At 53.0% G+C, this 27,244-nt stretch overlaps 2 protein-coding genes across 2 annotated transcripts; one reads left to right on the top strand and one right to left on the bottom strand.

Moving 5' to 3' along the window:
- The first annotated feature begins 2 nt into the window (after positions 1 to 2).
- TWF2 (twinfilin actin binding protein 2) lies at positions 3 to 18,058 on the top strand. Its single transcript, XM_072347087.1, has 9 exons — positions 3 to 125; positions 6,180 to 6,257; positions 8,246 to 8,424; positions 9,250 to 9,345; positions 9,733 to 9,837; positions 14,662 to 14,787; positions 14,874 to 15,024; positions 15,375 to 15,496; positions 16,103 to 18,058. The coding sequence occupies exons 1-9, from the start codon at positions 101 to 103 to the stop codon at positions 16,268 to 16,270; spliced, it is 1,050 nt and encodes a 349-aa protein (XP_072203188.1). The 5' UTR covers positions 3 to 100; the 3' UTR covers positions 16,271 to 18,058.
- Positions 18,059 to 19,694: 1,636 nt separating this feature from the next.
- Positions 19,695 to 26,432, bottom strand: ALAS1 (5'-aminolevulinate synthase 1). The gene is made up of 10 exons (XM_072347139.1): positions 26,142 to 26,432; positions 25,452 to 25,661; positions 24,509 to 24,664; positions 24,198 to 24,420; positions 23,512 to 23,696; positions 22,738 to 22,917; positions 22,421 to 22,585; positions 21,158 to 21,426; positions 20,525 to 20,687; positions 19,695 to 20,092 (listed from the first exon to the last, which is right to left on the bottom strand). Exons 1-10 carry the CDS (start codon positions 26,338 to 26,340, stop codon positions 19,932 to 19,934), a joined length of 1,911 nt encoding a protein of 636 aa, XP_072203240.1. The 5' UTR covers positions 26,341 to 26,432; the 3' UTR covers positions 19,695 to 19,931.
- Between the last annotated feature and the right edge of the window lie 812 nt (positions 26,433 to 27,244).

The following is a 27,244-nucleotide window of genomic DNA, read 5'->3' as shown; positions in this document are numbered from 1 at the left end:
GCGGTGCGGGTGGCGGCCCCGCCCGGTGCCGGCTCCGGAAGCGTCGGTGCGGGCGGCGGAGCCGTTTCCTGCCCGGGACGCTGCGGAGCGGAGAGGAGCCATGACGCACCAGACCGGCATCCACGGTAAGCGTGGGCCGGGCGGAGCCGTCGGGTCCCGCCGCTCGTTCCCTGCTGCGGCTCCCGGCTGTGCGGGGCGATGCACCGCGGGTGCTGCTGGCGGAGCGGGTCGGGGGGAGCGCGGCCGATCCGAGCGCGCTGCTGCGGGGGGTTCGCGCATCCTTTGTCTCCGCGCGATGCTCGAACGCGGCTCGGCGATGCTAAGGTGCCTTCTATCGCTCCGTTACGCCGTGGGGTCTGCGCAGCCTGCGGGCCTTCCCCTGAGATCCGGCACCGGGCAGACCGGGACAGCCCCGCCGTGAGCCCAGAATCCCAGCTGGGAGAAGGGTGGGAGCGGCGCGGTGCGAGCCCAGCGTTGTTGTGCGTGCTGCCGGCCGCCTCCCGCCGCAGGGCTGCGTTGTAAGCAGAAAGAACGCCGGTCGTGCTGCCTCTGGAATGTCCGTGTTGGAAGAAGGCCGGCTTAGGGGGAAGGATGTGTGGGGGGACCCCCAGAGGCAGCCCCAAGGTCTGGGGGGGGGTACGGTGTGCATCTCCATGGCGTTTCACCCCGCTCCCACCTGACACCTCCGTGGGCAGCGTTAATCAGGACCGGAGGCACTGCATAATTGATGGAACCGAATTGATATGCGAGCAGAGGTGGGAAAGATGCCGGCCCTGGGCTATGCTGGGCGGGCTGTGCCAGCTTGCTGTGCCTTCCTTGTGACTAATGCCTCTCTGGGAGCATGGGGAATTTAGGGTGAATTTATGGCCGCTGTTCCTTTGCAGCACACTGTGGTGATGTTCCCTTGGCTACAGGATGGCCAGGAGCATCCTTCCTTTTGGGTGCTTCTGGAGCAGCGGTTGGGATGTGGTTTGATGCTCAGATGCTGCTCCTGCTTGGCCTGGCAGTGCTGGTGGCCGTCAGCCCTTGGGTTCTCATTCATTGCTTCCAAGCCCTACGCTGCCACATTAAAGCTCAGGACCTCTTTGTGCTTTCCTCCAGTTGCAACAACAACAAAACCAGAACCAAAACAGCGGGCACAGCACTCTGAGCTCTTGGTGCAGGCAGGGTGCACTGCTGTGGCTTGGGTTTGCTGTGTCCTGGTGCTTGAAACAGGAAGAGAGGCATTGGCATTGCACCACCGCTCTTGCTCTTGACCTATGCCAGCCCCAGCAAGGCAATCTCATCCCCCTCCCAAACTGCTTGGAAACTGCTGGCTGGGTGCATCAAGGGGTCCTTCATTCTCCCCTGTGCTGGCACAGTGGTCACCATAATTCCTTCCCCTGTCAACGAGCTGATTCACTCTAAGATGAGCACAGCAACGCTGCTGCTGCTTCCTCCCCCCTCCGGGAGTGCCTGAGCTGTTTGCTAAGCAGGAGGGATTTTCCACGTCTTCCATCTTCACGTGTTGTGGGTAACCCACCCCAGCCTCATCTGCCGGCCTGACTCACGGTGGTAGGTAGCTCAGAAGGGAGAATTTGATATAAGCAGTGAGGGGAAGGTTGGCTGCGAGTGCCTTGGAAAGTCGGGTGACCTCCTTTCCCCGCGCAGCAGGAAGCAGCCGGGCAGGGGGGGGGAGGAGCATCACACTGTGTGAGCTGAGTTTGAGGAAGGAGATGAAGGGTCCCAGGGAGAGGGAGGTGATGGTGGTGCTTGTGTGGATGGCAGGAATGTTGGGTTGAAAACATGTCTTGGAGGGTTTGTTTTTTTTCCATCTAGGAAGTGGTTTGCATGGGCAAGAATGAAGTGGGGGGGATAGAGGCGTTGTGGCTGCTGAGCTGCCCCCTGCCCGTCCCCGTGGGAGCTGCTGGCTCTGCTCTGAGGTTGACTCTTTGATGAGAGGAAGCTCCAGCAGGAAGATGTCCCTATCCAGCACTTCTCCCATAGAGCAGTGGGGCACTGGCACCGGCTACCTGGGGGGACTCGGGGGGGTCAGCATCCATGCAGGTGTTTCAAACCCATGGGGATGTGGCACTGAGGGATGTGAGCAGGTAGGGGGGGAGGGTGGGACTTGGTGATCTTAGAGGTCTTTGCCAGCCATAGAGATTCAGTGATTCCTTGGCTGTAGGCAACAGAGAGGAGTGGTGGTGATGGGGTTCTGCTGAGAGAAGGGAAGGGAAATGAAAACCTCCTTACTGCTGTTGTCTGTGCAGTGAGCTGCTGCAGGGCTGGCTTTGAGGAGCTGATCCCCATCTGTGGGTAACGATTGCTTCTTCCGGGCTGGGCATCAGTGCTCTGCTTCCTGGCCTTGCTTTACAGCAAAGAGCAGACGTGCCCTGGGCATATGCAAAACACAAAGCAAACAGCCCCATGACTCAGAATGCACAGAGGCAGGCTCTGACCCTTGCAGAAGTTGCACCCGAGCTGTAATTTTGAGGATGTGCAAATAAGAAAAGCCTCTTAAAGTAGTGGAGAAGAGGAAGTCCCTTGGAAAGTGAGCACTGAAAGCCTCTAAATGCAATGAGACCACTGCTGGTCTGATACCCAGAGTGAGACTGATTCTGGTTGGGAACTGGGAGGTGTCAGGATAGGGGGGAGATGGCTTCCAAGCAGGCACATGGAAGCAAATGGCTCATGGGATGAGTGGCTGGAGGCACCCAGACAAGGATGTGCAGTGTGGGCTGAGATTCAGCGACATGAAATCCTCCTGCAGAATAGAGCCCAGCATCAAAAGGTTGAGGGAACTGGGCTTGTTTAGCTTGGAGAAGAGAAGGCTCCAGGGAGACCTCATTGTGGCCTTCCAATACTTGAAGGGAGTGTATAAACAGGAGGGGGAATGGCTGTTTACAAGGGTAGATAGTGATAGGACAAGGGGAATGGCTTTAAGCTGAGACAGGGATGTTGAGGATGGATCTTAGGAGGAAGTTTTTCCCCCAGAGGGTGGTGACACACTGAACAGGTTGCCCAAGGAGGCTGTGGATGCCCCATCCCTGCAGGCATTCAAGGCCAGGCAGGATGTGGCTCTGGGCAGCCTGGGCTGCTGGTTGGTGACCCTGCACACAGCAGGGGGTTGGAGCTGGATGAGCACTGTGGGCCTTTGCAACCCAGGCCGTGCTATGATCCGTGGAGAACTGGAAGATGCTTTGGCTGTGTCCTCTCTTGCACCAGTTGTTTGTTTTTCCCCCCTTTCATTCTATTTTCTCATGCTGTCTGTAGGTTTTTCACCAGAGAAAAGGCTGCCTACAAGGCCATGGTGAGAAATGCAATCTTCCCAGTGCCCAAAGCAGCCAGCCAAGCTGCAGGAGGGATTGGCCGCATGCACTTGCCTCAGCTTGAGGATAGTGGCCAGAGGATGAAAGATTGATGGCTGAGGGTTCAGGTTTCGTGCCGGGAGGCCGAGGGGACGCGGCACGCTGAGCGAGGCATCTGTTTCAGGGGGCATGTATTATTGATCCGGGAGCTGTCAGCAGGCTGGGGATGAGTGGGAAGACCCAGCAGGCGAGGGCTGCTCTCCCCCTCTGGATGCAGCCCCAGCTCCCTTAGTCTCGCATGGCCTGTGCCTTTCTCCTTGCACGACACCAGTCCCGAAGCCGTGTCAGCACCATATAACCTTGCTGCAAGCCGTGCTCCCGCTCCTGCCTTCACAACTGACTTTGCAATGCCACAAAGCCATTAACCAGCATTGGCTTGTCCCCGGTGTGACCCTCTCTGCAGAGCTGGTTGCCATGCATGCCGCTCTGCCTCTGTGCTGTTCTGCTTCCTAGTGAGTTTCATCCCATTTCTTTTTTTTCCAGCCTGTTCCTCCAACCTGCTGAGAGAACGGGGAGCTCTCCTTGTGCTCCAGCATGCACTTGCCTCTCCTGTAGCTCCCGCCTGCAGGACGTGCTGATGTGGTGACTAGATCATCTGTGGAGATGTGGATTAAAGCCGGACCCGCACTGGGTCTGGGGACCTCCTGCTGTGGGGTGGGTGCTGTGCACAGCCCTTCCATCCAGCACCCTTGGGCACCAAAATGCACCTGAGCTGCCTTCCCCTGGCCGTGCCCCTTTGCCTCGGCTGTCACCTTCTTCCAGCAACCACAGCATAACATGGTGCCATGCTGCCTCCAGGACCTGCCAGCAGTGAGACCATCCCCTGAGCTCTAAGCCCACCCTCTGCAGCTCTCACTGCCACACAGCTGCTCTGGGTTTGTTACATGCAGGGCTCTCAGCCCCGGTTTTGCATCCTGGGGACGCCCCTGCTGCCCCTGTCACCCCAGCCTCAGTGCTGCTCCCTCCTCCATCCCTCTCCTTTTCCTTTGGAGCAGGCTGGGGGCTCTCTGTTAATATTTCAGGCACGCAGACTGTCTCGTCGGGTCTGCTATGCCAATTAAGCAGTAATCATGCTGTAATGAAGCAGTTGCTGAGCTCATGCTGAAAGCCTTCACGGCTAGCATGTTCCTCTCCCTTGGCTCTGCACTGCAGGAGACGGAAGGGAATGGCAAATGGAATTGCAGTGTTTTGTTGGTTGTTTTTTTTATTGACTTCTGGTGTTTTTTTTCCTACATATTTCAGCTTTAAGCTCGGAATATCCCAGCCCAACGTTGTTATTCCCTCTCCCTCCTGTTTGGGCAGCATGATGGCAAAGCGTAACGCTCATCGGGACCCTTTGGCTCTGATGTTAGGTGTAGAAACATGTCTTTTTCTCCTCCTCTTCCGCCTTGGGAGAAACCTCTCGTATCTTCAGCAACCGCAGCAGCTGCCGGGAGGAAGCAGCCTGTCAGCAGGGGAAGGGCTAAAAATACCCTGCAGCCTCGGTGGGAGCGGGCTGAGTGCTGCTGGAGAGCTGTGTGCCTCCGTACTGCTGGGGCCATGGGTTGAGTTTGGGGAGGATGGTCCCGCTCCCATGTAATGCCTGGCTTTGGCTCGGAGCCCGAGGGCTGTTTCTCATCAGTGCCTTTGCTCTGTGCAAAAGGTGCATCAGGCTGGTGGGCCCTGGGCAGCTTGGTGTGGTGGGGAGCAACCAGCCCATGTCAGGGCTTGAGGTTGAGGGGCTTTGAGGTCTCTTCCAACCCAAGCTATGCTCTGATTGAGAAGGCTTCAAGTTAGGGAGAACTTCAGACCTCTGCTGGGGATACCTCTTGAGATGGCGAAACAGATGCAGCTCAGATTTATCACATGGGAGGAAGGAACCAGTCTGTGCAGCCGCACTGTTGGTGACCCCACAAACAGCAGCTCTCTGTGGGTTTTGCACTTTGGGGCTGCTGCAGGGAGCAGCAGGTTGCTTATCTTTACAGCACTGGTTTCTGTATTTCTAATAAGTGCTGGAGCTCTCTGAAGCCTTCAAGTCTCAGGATGGGATCTTCCAAGCGGGATGCCCTGCATTAAGCACCCTGCCTGGGTTCCTCTTTAAGGTGGGCACACGCAGGGCAAGGCTGGAGCAGAACACACACAGCAGCGTGGAAGGGTCTGTTCTAGGCTGTGCACTTATGTGCTGCCTCCCACCCAGCCTTGTGCTGGGTGACTCTTACCTGCTCTCACCCCTGGTGCTCTCTGACCCTGCAGATCCCCATTGGCTGCATGGCTGCATCCATTGGCTGTGTTGTTGAGCTGCCATGTGGGTACCTGCCTGCAGCCACAGCTGATGGCTCACTGTTCTTTCCCATCCAGAGGGCTCGGTTTCAAGCTGGTGCCTCCACTTAGAGCTCACTGACCTGCAGCGCTGGGGCTCAGCAGCATCCCCACCTTCCCTGACATCTCCCAACCACCCTGCACACAAACCTGACTGTGCTGCAAAGTTAATAAACTTGTCACTTGAGCTCTGCCCGCAGCGGCCGAGCCATCATCTAAATTTGGGTGATTATGTTCACCCAGGCCAAGTATCAAGTTATCTGGATCACATGTGCTCCCAGCTGCTATTTAACTCTGAAGCCTCTGGGAGACGCAGCACTTTACTTCCCTCGACGAGGCCAGCTGTTTGGATTTCATATTACTTTTTATTATTATAACGTTTTGGCACCAGTGATTCTTGTTCTTTTCCCTCTTTTTTTCTGGGCTGTTTGTAATTAAGACCCTGCCAAATCGTTTATCCCACGCGGCCCATCAGTGAGCAGCACCTGCTTTGGCCTTTCGATCTGATCGCAATGTTTCTGGTTCTTTCAGCCACCACAGAATTAAGGGACTTCTTTGCCAAAGCCCGAAATGGTTCGGTTCGGCTCATCAAGGTGATCATCGAGGAAGGTAAGCCCTGTTTTTAAGTGCTTTGATTTCTGTTGTGTCAGCTCCAGTTTTCTTTCCCTTTCTTATCCTCTTTGCTGGCCAAATGTGCTGGAAGAGGACTTGCATTGCTGGAGACATACAAAATCCAAGCAGGGTTTCTTGGCACCATAGAGCAGAGGGCTGTGGGTCCATGTGGAAACCGAGCCCAAAATTCAGGTGAACTGCTGAGCAACTCTTGGCAACAACAGCCCCACAGCCTCTGCTGGGGCCGCTCTGGGACACGCAATGACTTTGCATCCTGCTGACTTCAGACCAGCTCTCCAGTGCCCCCAGTTCCAGGTCCTGCTCCTTCCTCTGCTATGGCACAAGGGGCTGCACGTTGCCCAGTTACGTTTGGCCACCAAAAGGTGCTTTTGGCCTCCTTTTTTTATCCAATAAGCAAGCGAAGCAAAGCACTGATTGAGCATCCCAGCAGGAACCTCTGAGGTGTAGATTTTCCATCTGCTCAGCTTAGTACACTTGCATATGAATGACTTGCTTCTCAACAAGCAGTGTGGCACAGTCCTGCCATTGGGACTGCAGTGGCATCAGCTACCCTGGAGCTCAGCAGCCAACCTGTGCTTCCAACAACCATTTTTAGTCTCTGGTCATCTTTAGCCTTTGAAAAGCTGGTCCTTCTGTTAGGGATGAGTCAGATAAGCCCAGGCTGCAGTGTGGCTGTGAGGACTGCTGGCTCTAGATGCTGCTCCATAGCAGCAATGGAGATATGTTACTATCAGTGGAAATCATGTCCTCTTGCTTGGCAGAGCTTTGTGCTTTGGATCCTACCCTGCCTCCATGTTGTCACCTCCATGGTCTGGGCTCTGGGAATACCAGCCATGGTGCAGTTTCTGGTTTAACTGCAGGAAGTAGGAAGGAAAATTTGCCCTAAAGGGATCAAATTGAACTGCAGAGAGTCTGTGGGAGGAAGCAGAACAAGCTGCAGAGCAAACAAAGGCTAAAAAGGGTGATGCTGGAGGTGGTCCTATGAAGAATGCTGATGCTGGTGCAGGCAGTTCAGCCTGGGGGACACCTGGATGCTGCAGGCTGCTGAGGGCACCGCTGTGGGCTGACTTGTGCTGCTTCACCTGCAACAAATTACCTGGCATTGGTTGCCCTGTGCGTGGGGTGCTGGGACATGTAGCAGATGGGAATGCCTTGGGGCTGCCTGGCTGTTTGGCCAGGGGAAATCTGTTGGGATCTCTTAGATTCTGGGGCTTTCCAAAAAGACGAGTCCTCTTGCCTGCCTGCTTTGTGTTATTTAAGTGTACGCTGAGGTTTTTATGCTGCTTTTTCCTTTCTTTCTCCAAGCAGATGTTTCATGGGAGACAAAGTATTTGCAGCACTCCTTCTCTGAAAGCACAGGCTGGGGATGGTGTCTATCTGCAGCAGGGCTGACAGAGCAGCTCTAGGCAAGCTGCTTGTAGTCCTGCAGCTTTTTGAAGCCTCTTTTCCTCCCTGCAAATTGGATGGAGGAACATGATGTGAAAGCAGCTTTTTGGACGTAGGGGTGTCCCACACTCCAGGGTCAGAGCCACAGGGAGTGCAAAACCTCACTGGGACCTGCTGTCCCTGCCTTGTGAGAGCTCTTCTGAGGAGGCTTTGGAGAGTGGCAAACCCTTTGTTCCTCTCTCTGATGTTTCTCTTTGTGACCATGCCTATGTTAGCATTTAAATCCTGGCCCCACACTGCCCAGCTTGCTGCTTCCAGCCCCATTGATGTTTGCGTAGCAGGGGAAAAAAATACCCTCTGGACACTTGAGATGCCACCACGTGTGTGAACTACATAAATCCTTTGCAGAAGCCAGGGCTCTCTGGCAGCACGGCCTGCTGCGGGGGGACATTGCACAAACCCCTGGCTGCTTATCCCTCTAGCAAGTGTTTTTGCATCTCTGAGGATACAGGGAGTCTGATAAGAGGAGCTGAGCTTTGCCTTTGCATAACCCTCACTTTTCTTCCTTCTCTTTCCAGAACAGCTCGTTTTGGGAGCACACAAGGAGCTGGCCCGGCGCTGGGACATGGACTATGATGCCTTTGTGCTGCCCTTGCTGGACGAGCAGCAGCCATGCTATGTGCTGTACCGCCTGGACAGCCAGAATGCCCAGGGCTACGAGTGGCTCTTCATCTCCTGGTCCCCTGATAACTCCCCGGTGAGCTCTGCTGTCCCAGTACTTGTGTTTGTTTGGGAACAAGCTGGGCAGGTCTCCAAAATCTTCCTTCAGTGGCTCCAGGATGTGTAATTGTAGGCCAGCAACGACACCTGCTGGCTCATAGGCTGATGTTGATGTTTCTGTGGCTTGTGACATTGGCTCCAGGATAACCCAGGGACTGTGAGCCTCAGTGGTGAAGGGTTGGCTTGGTCCTCTGTGTCAGTCAAGGTGGGCCGGGGACTGCTTGCAAAAGTTCTTTTCTGAACAGAGTTTTGCAGGAGAACAGTGCAAGAGAAGTGCTAAAAGGTGAAGGGCACCCTGTGCTCAGAGCAGCCTCCTGGAGCGAGAGCTGCTGAGGTTAGGAACAGGACCCAGGTGAAAACCAAGTGGCTGCTTCCAGGTGCTTAACAGCCAATAGTAGTGTCAGTAGCTACAGAGAGCTTTCTGCTCCCAAAGAGAATCTGGAGTCTGTCTCAGTTCTATTTGTTTTTGTTTTTATGGCGTGTTTGTTTGTGTAATCAGAGCATCCCGTGGTTCGCAAGCACATGGAGGTGACATTATTCCTTGTTGTGCTGCAGGGTTTCTGGAGCAAGCTGGCTCTCAGGGATGAGTCTCAAATGACAGCACCAGCTGTGGTTGTAGCTGCACGTGGTGGGGGGGGGGGGGTGGCAGGCTGATCTTGTAACCCAGAGGCTGAGCTTTGGGAAGGCAGAGCTGCAGGGCAGGAGGTGGCGATGACCATCAGGTGCCAATGGGATGGAGGTGACACTCTCAGGTCCCCTGCTTCTTCCCCTGACCATGTCTGCTGTGTCCCTCCTCACACAGGTCAGGCTGAAGATGTTGTACGCCGCAACCAGAGCAACGGTGAAGAAAGAGTTTGGAGGGGGGCACATAAAGGATGAGATGTTTGGAACAGTTAAGGTACAGTCATGGTTCACATGGGGTTCTATTCAATCTTTTGAGTTAAAACCTGAGCTCTGGCAACCTACCCGAGGCTCCACTTGCTGCCATCCTGCCTTATGGCTGCAGTCAGGCTGTGGTCTCCTTTCTTCTTGCTGTTGTGCTCCCAAGCTTTGCTCCTCAACCAGGGGCTGCACGGCTGGTGGGATGGCCTGGATGGGCAGGGCTCAAATCAAGTGTGGTATTTATATGGAGGTGCCCAAGAGCACGACCCATGCTGGTCATTCACATCAGCAGGGAGAGGGCCAGAGCTCAGGATCTCAGATCCAGGCTGGAGTCATAGCCCTGCCCTGACTGCTCGGTGGTGGTAACTCCCTAATATTTCCCTTCCTGTCCCCCTGTCTGCAGGAGGATGTGTCCCTAAGTGGGTACCAGAAGCACGTTTCATCCTGCTCTGCGCCCGCCCCACTGACTGCAGCTGAGCAGGAGCTCCAGCAGATCCGCATCAATGAGGTGGGCATCCCATGGCATCCAACCCCAGGGAGGTTTGGGCCTCAGGCTTTGGTGCAGAGTTGGTTCACTCTTACAAAGCTCCCTTTGTATGTGTGTTTTTTAGCTTGTTCCTGAACCTGCTGAGGTGAATCAAGCTTTTACGTGACCTCATGGTCAAATTGATGATGTAAAGAGGAATTTGCAGACCCTTTTCCTCACTGGGACGTGAGCTTGGATGTCTGCTTTGCGTGCTCTGATTAGCAATTAGCAGGCAGGTTGATCCTCAAGGCAGGCAGCGGTGTCAAATCTTTAGATAGCAGGGTGAAACCCAGAGATGGGGTTGAACTTGAGGGGAAAACAGGGAGGATTCCAGCTCATATTTTGGTGGCAGCTGCGTACCTTCCCATGTTCATCTGTGCCAACTTGTGCCAACCTCTGTGTGATGCTGTGGAAACCCTGAGGCTGTGAAGGGGATCCCATGGGATGAGAGGACTGCCTAGGAGCTGTGTTTAAAGGAGGGGGGATTTCACTGGGACGTCACGGAAAGAGCAACCTTCTCTCTTCCTCCTGTGATGGGTCTGTGGGGCTTAGAGATGGATATAGAGCTTGGGAGACATAAAGCCAAGCAGCCTGGTCCATTTAGTGGCAAGGACAGGGCAGGGGCTGGTCTGGAGTCAGTGCCAACCCAGTGCACTGATGTTGTTGTTCTTCTCTTCCTCTCCTTTGCTTTTCCTTGCAATCTGGGAAGGGACCAACCAGCTCCTGGCCTTTTTTCACAGCAAGGGGCAAGAGCCACATTTCTCAGTACTGCCTGAACCTTCCTTTCCCTGTAGGCCTGGAGAACTATGGAGTTTATTGCTTGTCTTGCAGTATCACTGCAGAGCATGTGGTGACAACCACTGGGTGGTGCTGGGCAGATATAATGAGTGGATCTGGGGCATGCCACCGAAGGATGGTCTTCTAATAGGACTTAGTATAATCATCCCAGCTCCCACCTGGGGTGGGGAACAGGCAGGATTGAAGCTGGAGAACCCAAGATGACACCTTGGAGAAGAGAGAGCTAATGGTGCCTTGAGACAAGGCTCTGTGCTCCGCTGCTTACCTTGCAGCAACTTTGGGCTCTTATGGTCCCGCCCAGGCCTTGGTTGGTTGGTGTTGTAGGATTAAGTGCTTTTTCTTGGCTGTGTCTTGCAGGGTGAAGTGGCCCAGGTAAGTGTTGCTCGCGCTGCTTGTGTTCCCAGTGATCTGCTGTGCGCTGCTTCCCACCCTCCTGACTGCAAGAGGTGGCTCCCGAGTGAGTGAGCTGCTCGGGTTTGGTTTGGTTGGGTTTCATTTTAAAGCTACGCTGTCCCCTGTGTAAGCCTGAACCACAGCGAGTGGACGTTCTCATTAAGAAAGAGAGAAAAATCACTGTTTTGCCTCTGAATTTAGTGTGAAGCACGTGGATGCTCAGGCTGCTGCAGGGTCTCTGTTGGCGCTGACATTATAGCGAGTTTCTGGAGCAGTGCAAAGCAGAGAGGGGCGATGGGAGCAGCTTTCAGCAGCCTGCACAGCAGTACCTCTGTCCTTGCCAGGACGTGCACATCGCTGCAGAAGCAGAGTGACAGTAAGCTGTCTCCTTGCAGAACACCAGGTGTGCTGCAGCACAAGGGCAGGAGGCTGCAGCAGTCGTGTCTGCGGTGCTGGTGCTTTGCTGCTGGCTTGTGTTGGCTCTGCAGAACGCTGGCACTTCCCCCTCTGTCCCCATCACCGCAGCTGGGGTCAGAGAGCTCCGTATCCTTTGTAGCTGAAACATTGGCAGCATCTTCATGTGGGGTGACAAAACAGACACTGAGGAGTGGCTGCGACCCACTGGGCAGCCCTGCAGCCCTCAGCAGCTCCGCTCTTCGGCCGTCTCTTTGTTAGTTCAGGACCCTGGGCTCTGTGAATCCACCAGGATTTGGGAAGTGACACAAGGGACACTGTTTCTTTAAAAGCTACCAAGTGCCTTGCAGTGCATGCTGTTGCCCCTTGCCTGGGATTGCTGCTGGTGGTGCATCTCTTAGCGCGGTCCTTAACCCTTGTGAGTATGGCATTTCTCATTGTGGAAGTGCTGGTGTTCCTAAGCTGGCAGCAGGCACCGGTGGGAGGCAAAAGGCAGCAGCAAAGCAGGAGGGTGGATGTGGCAGCTGTGTGGCAGTGAGCCCAGCCTTCTGCAATGGGACAGGGAAGAGTTGAGCCATGCTGCACCTCTGCACGTCGAGGTTGTCCCCCTCCAGAATTGCCCTTTTTAAAGCAAGGCGCCCCGTGAGCTTTCTGCTGCAAGATGTGGGCTGCTCCTGCAGCAGGAGGACTGCGTGGAAAGAGGGGATGTGCTGAGCCATCCTCGTGGTGGCTGGGGTGAGAGTGAGGGAGGGAGCTTTCCAAAGCTGAAGGCAGAAAATGCCCATCATTGCTGGGCTGGAGGCTGGAGGTGACCTATAGGCTTAAAAAGAAAATGGGTTTTTAAATGGAGATTGAGCTGTTGTAACATCCATCCCCAAATGGGAAATCCCTGTGCAGAGCCTGGAAGTGAGCCCAGTGGGTTTAAAAAGGAGTAGGAAATGCCATGGGGAGGGTATGTGGCAGAGGTAGCAGTGCTGGGATGAGCTCTGGTCTGGGGAGCTTTCTGACTTCATCCCACTTCATCCAGCATTGAAGCCCTTTGCCCATCTCCCCAGCATCATTTAGTTCTCAGCGCATTTACAGGGGAGAAACATGGAGCTCTGGTGTTGGCAGTGGTAAATCCCACACCTCCGCAGGGGAGGAAAGGAAGGCAAACCTGAGTGCCCTCAGCATCTGTGTATCCTTGCCCTGTCTTTGGCTGTGGGAATGCAGAGCTCCTCATCTTCCTATACTGTGAGCTTTGAAGGAAGCTTGGGCACTTTTCCCCCAAGCCTTTAGGTTGATCCCTCTATGAGGGGCTTCCTCTTTCTGGGGGAATTACCCCCAGCCCTGTTGCTGTAACTCCTCCATCCCAACGTGGTTTGGGCAGCCAGGAGGAGACAGGGCAGGGCTGGTAATGCCCCTGGAGCTCCTGGGCTGTCCCAGCAGCTGGTCCCAGGGCTGTCCCTCCCCAGCACTGACATTTCCCATGTCATTTTGTCACTCTCCATGCCTGCACCCAGGACCTGCTTTCCCTGGCCTCCAACAGAGACATGGTAGGCCTGCACCCTCCCAGCATGCTGGTACCACCCCCCTCCTTGTTCCTACACCCATCCCATCCCTGTGTGGGTGCCGTTGACGGTGTCTCCTCTCCCCCACCCACAGGATGCCTGCTCACAAGACTCGAGCACAGAGCTGGTAGGCTGCTCCCCTGGCTGTGTTCTGCATGCTCTGCTCCCTTTGCCTCCTGCTGTGCCCAGGGGAGCTGAGCTCATCCCATGCTGGGCTCCCTACAGCACCCTCCAGGGACCTGGTGTCTGAAGTCTGTGTTGGACTTGAGATGGGGCTTAGGTCACTCCTGGGGTTTTTTCTACTTCAAGTAGACGATGGGTGGGCTGCTCATGTGTGTGATTTTCCTCTGTTGTCTCCATAGGAGGGAAAAAAAAAAAAAGAAGGGGGGGGGGGTTAAAGGGCTTTTCTCATCTTTGCACCAAAACCTCCTAAACTGATCCCAAACGAAACCAGCACTTGGTGTGCAGTGTGCGGGTTGGCGCTGCTGTGTGCCTGGGGCAGGTGGGTGGGCTCAGGGGCAGCTCCTCTGCCATCGGCGTGACTCGGTCTCCCTGTATTCTATGGCAGATGGTGGGGGGCTGTTGCTGCTGCCCATCGCTGGTAGAGTACCCCAGCCCCGAGCAGGTATGCCGTGCCGCTGCGCGTCCTGCTCTCCTTTCCCTCCTGCAGGCTCACAGCACAGCCCTGTTTGGGGTGGAGGTGCCTGGTGTGATGCAGCCTGTCCATCTTTCTTCCTCTTTGCGCTGACTTTGGTCTCGTGGAGAAGGGATTTGTTTGCTCCGCCGTGCAAAGTGGGGCCGCAGCCTCTGCTTTGGAGGGTGTGGTGTGAAAATGGGGCTTGTCCGAGCTGTGGGTTTCTGAATCTTTGCTCCAGTGTGGGCAGCGGGTACCTGCAGGTGGCCTGGGACCTGTGCAGCTGGATGCTGGGATTTCAAGGCTCTCTGTACATTGCAGTGAGGGAGGATGAGGTGAAGAGGCAGCAGTGTTGGTTGCAGCGCTCTGCCCTGTCCCCAGCTAGGAGTTCTCTGCAAACAGCCTTGTGCTGAGAATTGTAGATAGCACGGTTGGGTTGGAAGGGACCTCTCAGCCCTCATCCCTGCCATGGGCTGGCTGCCCCCCAGCTCAGGCTGCCTGGGGCTCCTCCATGGTCTTGGGGCACCTCCAGGGATGAGCACACAGCTCTGAGCAGCTGGTGCCACTGCAGCCCCATAAGAAGCCTTAGTGGTGCTGAGGTTGGCTGAGATGTTCTTTGCTGGCAGCAGTTATGCAGGGGAGGAGAACAGAGCCGGGGGTCTGGGGGATGCACGAGCAGGGACAGATTCTGCTGGGTGATTCCTGTACACTGGAAAGCACCACAGCCCTGAGGTTGGTCACATCCTAAATGTGAATGCTGTGTTCCCAGTGAGCTGTGTCCCAAGCGTTGCCTCTGCCTGAGAGCTTTGCCAGCACTCGTGCATTCACACATCAAACCCACAAGTTCCTGGGTTAGGGCTGAGCAGGGCTCCTGACCCCAGGAGGGCACGGATGCCCCCAGCTGCTGCTCTGTGCCCTGACAAAGGCGAGCATGAGGATGCACCTTCACCCTGGGGCAGCTGGAGATGGCACCTGGCCCATGACCACCCTGACACTCAGTGCTATTCCTGTTTGCAGGTGAAGACAGAGATCAGCGTGGAGAGCAAGCACCAGACCCTGCAGGGCTTGGCCTTCCCCCTGCAGCTGGACGCGCAGCAAGCTATCCAGGCACTGAAGCAGAAGAAAATCAACTACATCCAGCTGGTGAGTCCCCGGCAGGGCTCCCCCTGCCCCTCCAAGCATCCCTTTCTGTGGCACTTTGCTCTCTTTTGTCCCTTTTTGTCAACCAGAAGCTGGATCTGGAGCGGGAGACCATCGACCTGGTGCACACGAGCCCCACAGAGATCGCTGACCTGCCCAAGAGGATCCCACAGGACTCTGCTCGCTACCACTTCTTCCTGTACAAGCACTCACATGAGGGAGACTACCTGGAGTCTGTTGGTGAGCAGAGGCTGCTCAGAGCCCCCGGCTCTGCCCTTAGCAATGGTGTGGGGGGAGTGGGTGTGTGCCCTTAGCAATGGTGTGGGATTCTCCTTGCTATGCTCCGTGCAAGGGGTGTCAGGACGCCTTTGGGGCCCAGAGAATGTGGGGAATGCATAAATCAGTGTCTGAGCACTGGGGAGGATTTATGCAAGGGGCTGCTGAGGTGCAGAGTATGGCAGTGGGAGGGCATGGCCTCTGCGCCTGAGCTTGTCAGGGCTCTTCAGCCTGGAAAAGCCCCCAAAAGCCAGGATCTGGCTGCTCTCCATCCGTGTAACTGGGCAGCACTGAGCCTCGTTCCTCTCTCACAGTGTTCATCTACTCCATGCCCGGGTATAAATGCAGCATCAAGGAGCGCATGCTCTACTCCAGCTGCAAGAGCCGGTTGCTCGACACCGTGGAGCAGGAGTTCTGTCTGGAGATAGCAAAGAAGGTGAGTCCCTGCCTCCTGGAGGTGACGTGGTTCTGACTGGAGTGTGGGAGAGAATGGGTTCCTCTGATTGAGAGCTTTGGGTGTGAAATGACCTGAATCTTTTGAGTCGTGTGACAACAGCACTTCACGTGGTGGGCATATGGAGACCCCTTTGCTTCTGCACTTTGGGTCCTTGGTCCAAACCCACCAATGGCCTCAGGGCAGAACTGAGGGAGCAGCGTTTTGGGATGAGAGGACAGCCAGGCATTGGGATGGGCTGCCCCAGCCCTGGAGGGATTTATGAGGTGTATGGATGTGACAGTAAGGGACAGGGCTTGGTGATGGCGCTCTGTAGCTCAGGTTGGTGGATGGACTTGGTCATGAAGGCCTCCTCAACTCAGCCGATTCTCTGAGAGCTGCTGACACCCTGTATGAGAACTGTTGAGTCTTGGCCTGAACCACTGATTGAGCACCTGGGGAAAGGATGCGGTTCAGCCCTGGGAGCACAGGTGAAAGCAATTCAGCTGCGTGATAGGAAGGTGTGGAGTCTGGCTGCACCTCTCTTAGACTTCAGTGGAAGCTGGAGCTGAGCTTTCTGCTCGTAACACCCCCTGTTTCCATGTGCAGATTGAGATCGATGACGGCGCTGAGCTGACGGCAGAGTTCCTGTATGACGAGGTGCACCCCAAGCAGCACGCCTTCAAACAGGCCTTTGCCAAGCCCAAGGGGCCCGTGGGCAAACGGGGACAGAAGAGGCTGATCAAAGGGCCAGGAGAGAACGGCGAGGACAGTTAGATCCAGAGGAGGCAGGGACGGGTGGTGAATGGACAGCATCCCCCTGACGTTTCCCAGCTTCCAACCCTTCGTTCCAGGCCTTTCTGCTGACCTGGGGATCTTCCCTTCCCCTTCTTTTCCCTTTTTCATTCCTTTTTGAGCATCAGGACGGGCTGTTTCTCCTGACGCAGAGCGGTGGGATGGGGACAGGCTGTGGGCGTTTGTGTTTCTTTCTCCATGTCCTTGTGTGAGCCTGGGGGCAACTGGGGAAGCATGGGAGCAGTAGGACCGTGTCCCCAGCCTGCTCCGGTCCCAGCTGCAGCTTTCTCTTGGTTTACCTGTGCTGAGGGAAGGACTCATTCACCTACGAGCTGCTCTATGCAAAGGAAGGAGCTGGCACCTGGTGTTGGTTTAATAGCAGATAACATTAAATGCTTCTTTTCCTCCTCCCTCTTCCTACAGCCTTTGCTCAGCAGAGCCCCACTGTGCAAGTCCTATGGCTGCCCGAGCCTTTCCAGGCTGCAGCCCAGCCCCAGCCCTGCAGGGGGGGACTTTGCTGCTGCGGCCCCAGCACCTGGCAGGAGCATTTGTCCCTGGTGAGAGATGGCCCCTTGTTCTATTTGGATTTGCCTTTAGGGGAGTACGGATGCTTTCCCCTTCCCTTCTCACTCCCAGCTGTCATACAGAGCATCCTCATGGCCGGGGCCCTGGACATGCAAGCAGCAGCTGTCCAGTTCCCGATGCTGCTGGTGGCTTCCCATGCAGCCACTCCATGCTGCTCCCACCCAGCTCTAGGTCCCTGTGCCTCTGGGCTGGGCTGGCTGTGAAGCCCCTTGGGTCTGAGCCTGGTCCTCAGGGCCACTGGGGCACAGGGATGCAGCTCAGTGGACTTTGAAGTCAGTTTCTCATGGACATGGGAGGAGGAAGGGAAGCACCCAGCTCTGCTTCGGTCCAGTCTTGGCACAGGGCAAGGTCTGAGCTCCACCTGACTTTGGAGAAAGGTTACTGTGCCTGTTGGCATTATTTGGATCCCGTTTCTGACCCACCAGGGTCTGCCTTTTCCCTTGGAGGGAGCTGTTACAGCCTTTCAGCCCTATGGCTGGGTTAGAGACAGGAGCCAGAACCCATTTCAGAACCCTGTCCCCTGTGCTGTCTGTCATTGTATTTCATCCTCCCCTATAAGCTTCATCCCCATCTCTGTGCTTTTATCAGCATAGGGGTGCCTCAGTGTTTGTAGTGTGATTGCAAGGCAGGGGTTGGGGCTGGCCTGACTGCTCCATTAATTCTTAGTGTTGTCATCTGTGAGATGAACCTCTGGTCCAGGCTGGCACCCAGGTGAGAGAGGAGGGGGGTGGCTGGACATTGCCCTTTGCAAGGAAAAGGGGGTGGGAAATGGGATAAAGCCCTGAGCCCCTGGAAGGCCACCTGGCTACCACCTGCATGGTGACACAAGGAAGGCTGCCCCCCAGGGAAGGCCAGCTGGGGCTCCATTGTGCTCACAGCATAGAGGATATCGCTGACCACCAAGGGCTGTTCCCAGGGGACGAGTGGGAATTGGCTTCTCTTAGAGGCTTTGGGGAGGAGAGCACCTTGCTGCTGGCTACCAGCGAGGCCAGCTTCCCCCACACCCCCGGGCAATGGTAACACCAGGGCTGCTCCCGTGCCCTTCCCAGCTCACCAGGTGAATGTGCCGATGTTGCCTTGACCATGTTGGGGTGCCCCAGGGAGGGGGGTGTGAAGCCTGGGGGGGAGCGGAGCACACTGTACTGAATGCTGTATTTTCTAAAGAATAAAGTATTTTTAAAGCAGTCTGCTGCTCTCTGGGGTCTTCTGTGGTCCCAGCATTTGGGTATTTATGGGGGTATCCATGGGCCACCCTCCCAGCTCTGCATCTGCACCCATTGCCAAGATGTGCTTTTCTTTGCATTCAGGATGTTTTACTGCACTTTGCACTTCCAGGAGTAGAGTAAATAACGGGTTGAGAAATGAGGGATACGCAATTAGGGCTATGCAACACTCAGCTGCACGAGCTCTGTTGCCTGTATTGGTCAACAGGCGGATCTTAGCAATGCTTTCACACCTCACGCTCTGTCACTCCATCAGTGCTACAACCCATTTGGCCTCAGCTTTAAACATCTTTTACCAATTACTTCCTCTATTATTTTCCAGAAACCAAACTCTTGCTTACACAACCACCGGTAGTTACACAACCCACCATTCCAGCTTTGTTTGCTGGGAAACAATCTGTGTTTGGTTTTTCATTCTTTGTCCTTTTTCAATGGAGAGAAATGCCTCATTTCCACGTGCCATTGCCTTTGTCACTCTTTGCAGCTGTGATGGTTGCCCTTGTCCACCTCTCACTGCACTCCGGCCCTGCCTTCTTCTGCCCTTGCTTACCTGTGCAAGCTAAAGGAATGCACCACATCAGCTGTGAACAAGTGCAGAGGCACTGACCATCACACACAGAGGCTCACTGTGCTCCTGGCATTGCAAACACATCACTCTGCTTGGGGTGCTCTTCTAGGAGAGGCTGATGGATGACCTGGTAAGATTTTCCCATCAGCAGCTCCAGTTACAACCTCACTGCTGATGAGAAAAGAGCTTGCAGTGGAGCTGCACGTTCTCACAGCCTTAGCCACAAAGCTGCTTGTTGTAATGCAAGGCCACCAGAATGAGGCATCATGTTTTTCCTTGCAGAAGCACTATAAAATTCCTAAGATCAGGTAAGTGCCACAGCAAGGGAAAGGGAAGCTTTTTGGAGCAGCAAAGCAATGCTTGTGTGCCCCCATAAGCAGTGGGCAGAGATGATGACTTTGCTCCAGTTTGTGGCTGTTTGCAATATTAGAATGAACCCTCATGGCAACCTCACAGCCTGCAACCCCAGCAGCAGTGGTGCACTGGCTTCCTACATGCTGAGAGAGGAGCTGTGCAAGAGACTTGTGGAAACAAGCCTACAGCAGTTACAGGACATGCCTGTGCATGAAGGAAGCAATGCAGCGCTTTGCCCAGGCCTTCATGCTAGTATTGCCTTCTCAATGCATACATACTCCCAAAGAATTACTTCCCCCTGACTCCACGATGCATGACAGCTTCCAACAGGCCTGTTAACCAATCTGCCATGCAAATTTTCCTCAAAGGTTGCAAAAGCAGCAGTGTCAGACCTGCCCAAGAGCTGAATGATTAAAGACCAGTCACTGACAAGCAGTTTTTCCACTGAAGGTGAGCTCAGGGACTCAGGAATGCAGCCTTAGTGGGACTCCGCCAGCCATGAGCAACCTCCCATCTCCTACCCAGACAGGGATAAGCAGGACACTAGATGTCCACAGAGCACAAGCATGAAGGAAGAACAAAGCCAGACTGATGAGGAACTCCCAGTATTACTCAGTCTTCTCTTTCCATAATAAAACTACACCTCATAAAGAAGTAGGAAACTCACTGAAAAGAGTCCAGCTGACAGTTGATGTACAGCACCTTTTATTCAATGGGATGCCCTTCTAACCCCGACACTTCATCTTCTGGAGGCTAAATAGGAAAGAAGCAAAAACACAACTGGGCAGAGGCTCCAGAAATTTATTCTCAGAGCGTAGTGCTTTAACTATGATTAAAATGCTTATTAAGTAATTTAAAAATGCTACTGATTGGATATGAGAACTAGATAAGAATAAGATTAACGCCGTTACTTTCATGCACTGACAGATACTAGTTTGCTCATGCCACTGAAGTAGGATCTTTCCCTTTCACTCATCACTTCAAAGTGGAGAGGTCTTCTGCAGAAGTTGCATTCAGCTGATGAGTGTGGTTTCAGCTCCAGCCCAACATCCTTCCATGTAGCCAGCAGCTTTTCTGTTATGAACAAGGAAACGCACCAAGATCACATCACAGAACATCGGATTACTTCAACCAAAGAGAACTGACAGAACACTTATGCCAGGAAAGGACTGTTTAGGACATAAATCACCTCCAGAATGATACAACAGGGTTGCGGTTATTCTTCTCTTGTTAAGGTTGTGGTTGTTTGGACAACATACAAGCAGCCCCAGCAGGAGTGACTGGGACTGAACTGGCTGGATGTAGGAATGCACTGGGAGAGCACAGTATTCTAGGTCAGCCTGTTAGATTTCACTGCTCGTGCTCATGTTAGTCACACAAGTGGAGGACATGAAAGCTGCAGCAAGCACTATCCAGCTGATACCACTTAAAATTTAATCATTTCCTAGTCTTATCTTTAAGATTGCATAAGCAGCCCGGTCTTTTCATCAGCATGAATCTACTCACCAAGAAAATAACTCATCATCTGAGGGGTGTGGTGAGGTGTAGGAGCAATACGTAGCAGCTCTTCTCCACGAGGAACTGTGGGGTAGTTGATGGCTTGGACATAGATGCTGTGCCGGCTCATCAGCTTGTCACAGATCTCTGTATTTTTAGCAGCATCTGCAACCTGAAGTTCCAAAGTTTAAGTTTCAGTATCAACAAGAACACGCAAAATAGCACAAGTTGTCAGCCTAATTCCATCAGCCACAGGAGTCAAGCATGACAAGCCTCCCTTCCACCCACTAAATAGGATACCCATCAGACATAGGAACTGAGAGCCTCCACTCTAGAGCCCTCTGCAACCTCAGCAGGTTATTGTTTGTACCCGAGTTCTTTCTACTGGCTTGTTCCTAGCATCTATGTCTTATCTGTACTTACAGACCGAGAGTTTCATACACTACCACCTTACTTTACAATATTTATAGTGGGCTGAAGTCAACTCACAGCCTTTATTCTTCAGACATGAAAAGGTAAACCAGACTCACAGCGTGTAAGCAGGACAGAGCTTGTACTTAATGAGTATTTATTAATACTGGGAAACAATCTGACCATAACCACAGGCACCAAGGCCCCCTATCAGAGATCTTAAGCACTCACCCTTATTGGAATGATGTGACTTGGGCAGTGCACTACAGGAAGCCCTGCATCCATCAGCATCTGTCTCATAAGCTTCACGTTGCGTTGATGTTGGCGCCTCAAGATTTGTCCCTCAGCACTTTTCAGAGTTCGGACAGATTCAAGGGCACCAGCCAGGAGCATTGGTGGCAGGGATGTTGTGAAAATGAAGCCAGCAGCATACGAACGGACAGTGTCTATCAGAGCACTTGTACTGGAGATGTATCCTCCCACACATCCAAAGGCCTTGCCTAAAAAAAACAATTCAGAAATTACAAGCGTAAGCAACCCAAGCTTCTTCCTTCCACCCTTTGGAATGGTTGGGAGTGCATGGCAGGCAACCATCTCAGGCCCTCCATCTCATCTCACCTGCACTTTGCACATGTCGCAGCTTTGTCTCTAAACCAATCCTTATAACACCTACTACACAGCAAGGATAGTTCTGGATCACAACACCCAGCTTCTGATATGGGGAAGACCTCAGAAGCACAGAGTGTGGTAATGACCCGAGAAGATCAACACTAAGTCTCTCAGCAGATTACTTTAAACCTGTTGCAGAGATGCTGGAAATAGCCCGCACTCCTTAGGAGCATGCATGGTGGTTACTCTGCGTGATCAATGCTTACTTCCCAAATAGGGGGATGCTCTGGTGCTCAAGCAGAGTCACACACAAAACCTGAGCGCTGAGGGTTACATCCTAATGAAAACAAAAGCACCCATGAAGCTGTAAGAGCTGGAGCCACTAACTTCCCTACTAAGTTCTATTTATGTTTTAGGTGCTGTTTAAACAACTTTCCCATTTGCAGCAGTAAACTCACTGCCAAGCCTGCATTCTCCTCAGATAATAGCAGTTGCTTCAGCTCTTGCCAAGCCTTTTTACGTAACCCCCCCTCATCTCAGGTTTCTGGATTAGGAACACTCCATTTCACATAAAGAACTACATACAGAGCGCTACCCTGCTAGAGTTCTCACCTGAATTGACTCGGGATTCTTTCTTTTTTACTAGCTCATTTAAAACAAGAATGCTAACCTAAAAGATTTAAGACAAAGTAAGAAGCTTAACAAATGCTTTCCAAATGGGGACATACTTAAATCCTTCGGGCTTTCTGAAAAATACTAAACTCCCCTCCATAAATCCTTAGCAAGTTCATTTGAATAGACAGATTTTGACTTAACCCACTTAATTTGGCTGCTCAGAAGCTTTGCTGCCTTAGAATATGTAAGCTTCTGGGAAAGCATGCATACCCAGCGTTCCAGAGATGATGTCCATCTTGTGCATGATTCCATCGCGGTCCCCTATCCCACCACCTCGAGCTCCATACAGCCCCACAGCGTGCACTTCATCCACAAAAGTGATTGCCCCATGCTCGTGGGCCACGTCACACAGCTCTTCCAGGGGGCAGACAGCACCTACAGACCAAAGAAGCAAAAAGCAGTTGAGGATCCCCCTGCACTCCACTTGGACAAACATTACACTTCAAACACTCATAGCTTTCAGACCCGAAATACAGATCTCAGTACTGGCTAAGCTGGAAAATAGAGAGGAGCCTATGTCACCTTACCATCCATAGAGTGCACAGTTTCAAATGCAACAATTTTAGGGGTAGACGGATCGGACTTCTTCAACAGCTCTCGAAGATGGTTGACATCGTTATGGCGAAAGATGTGTTTTGGCACCCTGCTGTTTCGAATGCCCTGGATCATGGAGGCATGGTTTCCAGAATCGGAGTAGATCTCACAACCTGAGGGAACAACCCAGTCACACATCAAGTACAGAAAGCATCAGCTAATGCCCAGCAGCATCTGATATTCCATATGCACTCAAAGAGCAAGGGGAGCAAGTTCCAGAAATTAATGCCTTCAATCAGAAGTGCAGGTCATGAAGCAAAAAATGTAAGGTCTATATTAGGTTCATATTAGTTTAAACACCTGAGATTAAGAAGAACCTCCTGTATTTTTTAAGTTCTTACTACTTTATGCAAGGACTTCTGAAGTTAAAGGAAACCCCTCCCGAACCACACTGAAGGGCTAGAGAAATTCACACCCACAAGTAGGAGGACACTGAACTCCTCCTGCCTAATTCTCAAGTGGCGTTTAAGTGAGGGATCAGAAAATCCTGTGTTTTTTCCTCCAATTCATTCTGCAGTAAATAGCTCCTGGGCCTCAGGCTCAGTACCATGATTTGCAGGAGCTGAACATAATTTGAATGCAGCACTTGACAGAGCATCACTCTGGCTGGGTACAATGAGCCTCCACTATGAGCAGACACCTGGAAAGCATTCTCTCAGCTGCATGGCTGTGCTTGGCAGCAAACACAAGATAGAGCTTATTCTCACCTGGCAGCATTTTAGCAAGAGTGAAGAGGGTGGAATCATTGGCTACAAAGCAAGATGAGAACAACAAGGCCGCATCCTTTCCATGAAGATCAGCCAGTTCTTTTTCCAAGTCAACATGAAATTTGCTCGTTCCTGAAATGTTTCTTGTGCCTCCTGCTCCAGCACCATGTTGTTTCAGTGTATCCCTACAAAGGGCCCAAAAAGATACATTAGTGATACTAACATTCATCTGTTACACAGATGAATACGTACTGAAGTACCTTCAGCAGTGACCCTTAAATCAAAGGATTCAATCCTTACAAAGGAAACGACTGCAAAAAGCTGCTGTTAGCTTTAAAGGTCTTTGAACAACCTGCACAACTCAGCGGTTCACTGAACTAAGGAGTCAGTTACTGGGAATTGTTGCAACACACCATCCAGTCTAACTGGTAGTAGTTGGGGTTTCAGAGGAAATGAAAGGCAAGGAACATGTCAGAGACTGACAAGTAAATTCTGCAGCCCTGACACCAAATATGAAGTTACCTACACTAGCTGAAGAGTAGAGCATAAGCTTAATTATACCAAGAATACCATCAGAAGCAGCTTATGTAGCGTAATGTAATCAATTCTTCAGAAGTCTGCAAAGAGAAGCTCCTGCAAAGCACCCCTAAGCTGTATGCATCTCTTAAGAATGCAGCCCTACTCACATAACTGCTCCGCACACACGAGGGTGACGACTCATGCCCAGGTAATCATTGCTGCACCAGACAGACACCTCCTTCTTGGTGATCAGGGAGTCAGAGTAATCATCTGCCATGGGGAAGATCTGTGCCTTTCGGTTGACTGTTTTGAACACTCGGTAGGTGTGATCTTTCTTCTTTTCATCTATCTTTTTCTCAAAGAACTGATCGTACTGGAAGGTGGATACAGCTGAAATGAAACAAAGTCTTCAGCACATGGGGGGAAAAAAAGGTAATCACAAGGGAGCAGACCTGAGAGGGTATTGCCAGATACTTACATTTTGGCAAGTTGTCTTGAAGCAGATGAGACACACTTTCAGGCCTTTGCTTCAGCATAATATCCTTAAACTTCTTGAGCAAGCCACTCTGCTCTTCTCCTTCAGCCTCAGTGTTCCTCACCATGGAATTAGTTGGTATCTTGGCAAATTCTTTACCTACAGATATCATAATGAATTACAGCGAGCTAATCAGTTTGAAATAGAGGTGTTTGAGTTGAATTCAGAGAGGTAAACTTTTAACTCCTCATTCTTTAGAAAGCATGCACCTAAATCTACCCCTGCCAAACTCAGCCAATGCACTGGCTAGTAATTTGGATGAGAAAGATTTTCCTTTTTGTCCCATACAACACAACCACACCACTACATGTATTGCCTTACAACACATTCGGTTCATATCAAAAAGGAGAAAACAGGCTTCCTTTTTGAGGTGCATGGCAAGGTTTTATTGACACTGGTGAAAAGTTTCTTCCTTGAAGGACAGCATTTCTGCACTAGGATTGCAAGTCAGCCAACACCCTTCAGCTCTACAGAAGAAGGAGCTGCTGCTCACTTGTTTTTCAGCTTAGATTTGCAATACAGTATCCCAGCCCTGTTTCTTCATTCTATGTACCTACCACCTTTGTCTATAACAGCACTCTGGTAAAGCTCTCTTGTCCCAGCAGCCTGCTTCAGGTAAAAAATATAACCAATTCACACACTTAGAACCAGGGTATCAAACTACAACATACAGGACTTCTGAATGATGATCACCCAGGGCAATGATTGCACAATACTGTAGGCACACCATTACTACCTGCATTCTACAACTCCTTTCTGTTGCAATTTGCCATAGCCTTACCTACACAAGGTATTCAATGACTGCTACACTTAGCATGGGGTAGAAGAAAATCAAGTACCAAAGGCTCTCAGAAGGAAGCAATGCATCAGTGCACACCATACATACCTTTCCTGTCCACCTGCATTTCCTTCACATCCTCCTGCAGTTCCAAGCTGGCTTTGCAGAAGACGTTGCTGCTCTTGTGATTCATCTGAGCTGCCAGGAATGGGCATTTTGTGGCAGAACTCTGACCAGCAGCAGCAGCAGGTGGGTGGCCAGCAGGAGGCTGTGACCCGTCTGTGTTCTGCTGGGCCACTTCTTTGGCATTTTTGGCCTCTGAGGAGGGCAGAGAGAAAGGAAAGCACTTCAGTTCTATCATTTTAATAGCTGCTAGGAACTTACATAGCACAAGTCATTCTGAGTTACTAAACTGGGTACTCACAGATACAAGAAATCCCAATAATACCCAAGGAGGGACTGACTTGGGATGTTAGATACTGCACCGAACCCTTCTGAGGTCGAAATCCCTCACTTACCCCTAAGAGGGAGATCTCTGCTCTGAACACTCACTGTTCTCAGCCATCAGCAGCTGCTTCACCCCAAGCCCTCGGTACCACGAGAGGCTTCTTTAGGGTGGGTTATGGGGCTGCCCCACATCAGCCCATAACAGCCTCAGGCTTCGGCACCGGCCCAGCTGCCCCCACAGCAGAGTCACCTGCGCTCAATGACCGCCGAGCTTCAAAGCATGAAGCAGCACTCATCCACAAGCCGGCTGCTCCTCCCGCAGCCCTCACAGCACAGCAGGCCGTAACTCACCCGGCTGGGCCGCAGGGGTCTCCTCCGCCTGCTGCCCGCGGACGGCGGAGGTGGCGAGGCCTCGTGCGGCGGCCGGCGGCGCCGCCTCCATCATTTTGGGGCAGTGTTGGGCGTAGATGAGCAATGAAGGGCCGGCTTTCTGCAGGAAGGCCTGCGAGACGCGGGCCAGGAACGGGCAGCGCCGCACCACCGCCTCCATCCTTCCTCCTTGCTGCTGCAGCTACCGCCGGCCGGAAGTGACGTCAGGCAGCTGTCAGCTCGCGGCAGGCGGAAAGCGAACAGCGCCCCAACGCTCCGCCGCCGCCCTTATATAGCGCTACAGCCACGCGCAGGCGCACTGCGGATCACGTATGCCCCGCCCACAAGAGGAGGGGCGTAATGAGAGTGGGCGGGGCTTGTGCTGCGCTCCGAGCTGTGATTGGTCCCAGTGGTCGTGAGGACCCCCAGTGTCTCAGAGGGGGGCTATTAGGGGACCATGGGGGGGCGTAGGGATGCAGTAACACCGCTCTGCCCGGTGGATGAAGGATCCCGGCCATCACGCTTTGCCTCCAGCCAGCACAAACCTCACGGCTTCTCCCCTCACTCTACAGCTGCAGCACTGCTGGGTTTGGAGATGAGTTTTCACCCAGAGGGTGGTGACACACTGGAACAGGTTGCCCAAGGAGGCTGTGGATGCCCCATCCCTGCAGGCATTCAAGGCCAGGCTGGATGTGGCTCTGGGCAGCCTGGGCTGGTGACCCTGCACACAGCAGGGGGTTGGAACTGGATGAGCATTGTGGGCCTTTGCAAGCCAGGCCATGCTGTGATTCTATGAGGAGCCCCCCAGTTTGAAGTGAGCCTTAACTTTGGTGTTTTTGATCAAGGAATGCTTACAGGTGGTAACGAGAGAAGGAGCTCAGTGTAGATGTGGCCATCCCAGCGCTGTTGCTGTAGGGGATACGCCGACTGCTGAGGCGTGGGAGGAGAAGGGCAATGATGCGTTTCTTCCCCATATTGCAAAACCTTGGCAGAAGGCAGAGCTGGGCTGTCTGCTGTCTGTGCCTTCCCCAGCCCCCGGGGGTTTGTGTTACACTGAGCTCATCCCCACGGACACCTGCCGCAGC

This window comes from Excalfactoria chinensis, chromosome 12 (assembly GCF_039878825.1).
Source record: "Excalfactoria chinensis isolate bCotChi1 chromosome 12, bCotChi1.hap2, whole genome shotgun sequence".
In the NCBI taxonomy this organism is placed as follows: Eukaryota; Metazoa; Chordata; class Aves; order Galliformes; family Phasianidae; genus Excalfactoria; species Excalfactoria chinensis.
The sequence above is the reverse complement of the archived record's forward strand: the minus strand, read 5'-3'. Positions and strand labels throughout refer to the sequence as shown.